The sequence below is a fragment of the Scylla paramamosain genome, chromosome 22 (genome assembly GCF_035594125.1).
Source record: "Scylla paramamosain isolate STU-SP2022 chromosome 22, ASM3559412v1, whole genome shotgun sequence".
NCBI classification, from domain to species: Eukaryota; Metazoa; Arthropoda; class Malacostraca; order Decapoda; family Portunidae; genus Scylla; species Scylla paramamosain.
In genome coordinates this window covers 12,667,430-12,672,429 of record NC_087172.1, presented here as the reverse complement: position 1 = coordinate 12,672,429, position 5,000 = coordinate 12,667,430, and the positions used below count along the sequence as shown (strand labels likewise).

General features: G+C 48.4%; 1 protein-coding gene across 2 annotated transcripts in view; it reads right to left on the bottom strand.

Annotated features, from left to right (window-relative positions):
• The window catches only part of LOC135111565 (homeobox protein Meis1-like), a 618,646-nt gene that overhangs the window by 145,127 nt on the left and 468,519 nt on the right, over positions 1–5,000 (bottom strand). For both annotated transcript variants that reach the window (XM_064024994.1, XM_064024995.1), the window contains exons 16-17: positions 4,938–5,000; positions 891–4,805 (exon numbers count right to left, since the gene is read on the bottom strand). The exon at positions 4,938–5,000 is cut by the window's right edge and continues 115 nt beyond it. In XM_064024994.1, the coding sequence (XP_063881064.1) occupies positions 4,943–5,000 (58 nt within the window). In that variant the 3' untranslated portion in view covers positions 891–4,805; positions 4,938–4,942. The remainder of the gene's footprint in view (positions 1–890; positions 4,806–4,937) is intronic.

Below are 5,000 nucleotides of genomic sequence, written 5' to 3'. Positions count from 1 at the left end.
AGAGACCTACACGCCTCCTTGTCATTACTCGGCAGTTTGTTTGTGCTAGCCTGAACTAGCTAACTGTGAGGGAAACAAGAGGTTGTAGTAGATAAAGTACAAGTAGATAAGGGCGATAATAATGATGAGGAAGAAGAGGAAGAGGAAGAGGAGGGAGGTGGCGCTAACCAGTGTACATACCCTTGTCTGGTTTAGACTACGTGGGACGTAATGAAAGACGAACAAATGAGGAACACATGAGTAAAAGCAGGGATGGGAAACTAACAGTGCCTGGCGTGCATATCTTGCTACACTAAACACTATAGCAGAGAAATAATAATGAAACAATCAGTCTCTCAGCAAGTGAACAAGCTAACAAGCGGGGGAGGAAGGGACGGCGGAGAAGAGGAGGGGTAGAGGAGGCTTTCGGAGGGGAAGGGGGGTGAGGAGTGATAGGGGAGACATGGAGAGGGAAAGACGGAGTAGGGGAGACTTTAGGAGGGGAAGACGGGGAGAGGAGGGATAGGAAAGGCTTTTTGAGAAAGATAGAAGTGGAGGATGAACAGAGGGAAGGAACGAAAGCATGGGAAGGGGAAGAAGGGGAATGAGAGGGAGGTAATTGCTGGTTAGAGCAGGTGGCGGTCTCTGGTGGCGGCGTCTGGCAAGCCATCAGCGCAAGGAGGTTAAGCTTAAATAACATTAACTCTACTTTTAGAGGGCATCCAGCAAGCCCCGTCAAGCCCCACGCCCTGTTAACTCCCGCCCCGTGATCCAAACTGCTGCCGCGTCACTATTGGACCGCCTTGACGCCCCGCAGCTGCCACCGTCACGTCACCCCCCAGGTCTTGCTTTGCCTCTCATAGCAACACACAACTCTCTCTTTCTTTCACACAGACACAAACTCATCTCACCCTCTTTCTTGTGCCTTCCCTCTCTGGTTAGGGCCACTGCAAGGTCACCAGCAAGCAAGGGCAGGCGTCCCGGGTCACCAGTACACTCACTAACTCAAGAACACTTACTCAACCTTCTCAGCCGACAGTCTGCTGCGCACTGAGGCTCACAGGTATCCTAGAGCCAGGCAGGATCTCGAATGGTCACGTGACTGCCTCGATACTTACTTCGACATAATGATGGGTCTTCTTGAACGTGTATTTAATCTGTATTTTCTTATTAATGAATACTAGGTGTCCTCCGTATATTGTTTACATGGTACTGGCTTGTGATGAGTCTTGGCTGTCTGTTAGGGAGAGTGATGAGGTGGTGAAGTACATTAGTAGCTGCTTCGCTTGTTATGTCACATGTTTGTGTTGGGTGTGGACGAATATTATGTATGGGTATTGTCACATGATTACTGACTGAATGTATGTCGGTGTGGATAGGATTGACTGAGTGAGGAGGATACAGTGATGTAGGTGAAGGGTGAGTGGTGTGTGTGTGTGCGTGGTGGCGGGCGTGTGTGGCTGTGGTGGTGGTGGAGCAGAAAAGCCGCTGCTGCGAGACGTTTGGTTAGAAGCTCAGGGAGAAGAGAATTATCAAGACCATAGTTTAAAACACGTTTATTTTTGGAAAAATCATATACACAATACCCAGCATTTAATGCTTTCATTGAATGCAGACTGGAAAGAAGAATTTCGATAACGAATCAACTAAATTCTTATGATTCTATTATAAGAGCTAAAAAATGTATTTTACAGAATTGCAGACATTTTGAACTTTGTTGTAACAATGTTTTCTTCATGAGAAGTTGAATTTAGGATACAAATATACAACCACTGTAGAAATGCCACTCTACACTGCAGTCACGGGAAGAGTCACTGGCAGAGGGAACGTCCAGTATGTACAAAAAACAAGGGAAAGCGGCTCAGAAATCGGATAGAGTTTTACTACTACACAGTTACCTAACCATACGGGGTCCACTGACGCCAAAAACATCTTTATAAGATTACAATGTGGCAACACAACAGCACAGGAATAAGATAAACTATTTCGGTTGTTTTCCTTCTTCAGAATTCGTATAATGAGCAGGTCAAAAATATATGGCAAAATGGAACTCAAAATATGGAAAGAGGATTAAATACCATGAAAGCAACAGAAAGGAAGTCTTCCTCGGTGCTCCCCGCGGACCGCCGCCGCTGCTCCACACCACGACAATTTGGACTTTTCCATCAATGAATTTGAGTTGAATTTTTCCCATAATTCTCGTGCCCATAACATTCTGATTGTGTAAATGAGAGAGAAACAGAGGAATTTTTTCACTGTTTTCACGACTCAGCTCCTTGACACTTCAACACTTCAGTCACTGATTCCACGAAGGCTGAGCACAGGGCGGCGCGCGTCCCGCCTCGCCCTGCTGTCCTCGCCACTCATCTGGAGACTTCTCTTCATACGGGAGAGGAAACGAAAAAATGATAAAAATAAAAACAAACAATACATAGAAAATAAAAATAGAATGAAATAAAACAAAGAAAGCAGTACTCAATCCTCTTAAGTCGCCGGAAGTGAGCGCGCGAAACATTATTTTATTATTTTATTTATTTATTATTTTTTTGTTAGCAGGTCGATCAGCCGCTACAGTCAGCTGACAAACTGCTGCCCACCGCCTCCCGCACGGCTGCCTCCGGTGCTCTACAATGGCACTGGTCAGCCCTAACACAGAACATCACAGAAATAATATCGATATTGCTGCAGGTGTGAAAAGTGTTTGGGTTATTTATTCATTTATTTATTCAGTAGTAGTATTAATATTACTTTTATCTTATTATTTTTTTTACAACAGTATCAACTTTCTTCTTGATTTATTTATTTTAGGGATTTTTTTGTGTATTTATTTAAATGTTACCTATGATACAAAGGTAAGTAGGAGTAGCGGCGAGTCCCTTTCAAGGTCACACTGTTGCCAGATGCCCCCAATACGTATACCTAAAGTTGGGTTGTCACTCGGGGATGGCAACACACTCCCTCCGTGAACCTGACCTCCTGGACTGGAAGGTGGAGGAAAAAAGAGGACAAAAAAAAAAAAAAAAAAGAAAGGTAAAGATGAATATAAAATGTTCAAGAAGAGAAAGGAAGGTGAGGAGGATAAGACTGAATAAATGAGTGATAGAGGAAGAGGATAAGGAAGAGAGAACCAAAGAAGAGGGAGAGGACACGGATAAAGAATGAAGAAAAAAAGTAAGATGATTGAAGAAGAGGGATAGGAAGAAGATGAGGAAGAGGACAAGAAAAAAACGAGGAAAAGAAGGAAATAAACAAATGGAAGGTGATTGGGAGGAGGATAGATAGAAGAAGAAGGAAGAGAGAGAAAAAAGAGGAGGAAGAGGAGCATAACGAGATGAGAGAGAAGGAGAAGGAGAATAAGAAGGGAGGGACTCTTACCACTAAAGCATTAACGTTTACATTTATTGGTATCATCACCGTAGTCTCTATTTCCTTATAGATTTCCTCTGACCACAGTCTTAGTAACATCCGTTTGAAAAAAAAAAAGATTCGAGGTATATTAATTACTTTTTTTTTTTTTAACCTTTAGTCAGTCTGTTGTTCTTCTCCTCTCTTTTTTTCCCCACACAGTCACGGAAGTAGTAAGCTCCCGCGTCCAAGTCCGGTGGGTCACCCGAAGACAACTCGTAATATACAAGATGATAACTGCAATCGTATACAGGATTCACAAGTCGTATACAGCGTCACATTATCCTGTTCTTTCTCCTATAACAAAAATGCACGTCTGGCTCTGTAGTAGGTGTGGGGGAGGGGGAACGGAAAGGTGTGTGTGTGTGTGTGTGTGTGTGTGTGTGTGTGTGTGTGTGTGTGTGTGTGTTTTGGGAGTAGATCACAGGAAACAATGTATGATCTGAGTGAGCGATATGTGTGTGTGTGTGTGTGTGTGTGTGTGTGTGTGTGTGTGTGTGCACTGTAGGTCACCACCGTGCGGGGTCATTCTGCCATCACACTTTTCCTGAGTTTGGGGTCACAGAGGCGAGCCAGGTCATCTGAGGTCACGTCTGACCCGACCTGCGGAGCGTCGCGGCGGTGTGGGCCTGGGGGGTGGGGTGCTGCGTCACCTGTGCTGTTTCCACTGGCGGCTCGTGAGTCACCGCCGCACCGCCTTCAGGTTCCGGCGGTGGTCGGACTCGTGAACAAAACTGGGTTCTGGTGCAACACAATAATATACATATCACTTTCACGTTACTCTCGGCTCTCGGTACATGCGACGCACGGCACTTGGGGGCAGCAGGCCCGCGGAGCAGCGGCCTGCTGCTAGCGCGGCTGCCGCACCGACGGCGCTGCTGCTGCTGCTGCTGCTGCTGCCGCATTGGTTTTCGACGGTGGTGGTGGTGGTGTCGTGACGTCACGGAGAGGAGCCGCTCCCGGTGCTGATCCTTGAGACGCCTCGGAGGTTACTGCCGCTGCTGCTGTGCTTGTGACGTCACGCTGCAGCAGCGACGCCCCGCGCAGGCTGGTGGTGAGGTGTTGAGGTGATGATGATGATGATGAGCCACAACAGTAGCGGCGGCGGCGGGGAGGGTGTCATGCCCTGCCCGGCCCCGCCCTGCCACGCCCCTGCCCAGCCCGCGCCACTGTTCTCACCCCTGGCAGTCCACTCCTCACAAACGTTAACGCGCGAGACACCAAGAATATGTACACAGTTCCCCTGACGCTGCCGCCACGCGGGGCGCACACGCGCCGCGGGGGCACCGGCCGCCGGCTCGCCACAGTCCTCTCTGTCGCCGGCGGCCGCCACACTACCACACTCGGGGACTCTCGGTGCGGGGCTGCTCGTGGCTCAGGGCATCAGGGACACCACGCTCACGCTACTTGACCGCTACACGCTGCAAGGCAACAAGAGGCACGTTAGAACAATGACTGGATGCACGATGGTTGATGTCAGAGGCACTCATGAGACAGACACAGGGGCACCGCAGCCAGGGCGCGGCGCAGCTACACTCCTGGCACTCACTCACCGGACCTATAGATGATGCGGGTAGTTGTATGCGGCCGCCGGGTGTCCGTAGTAGGCGGCGGCA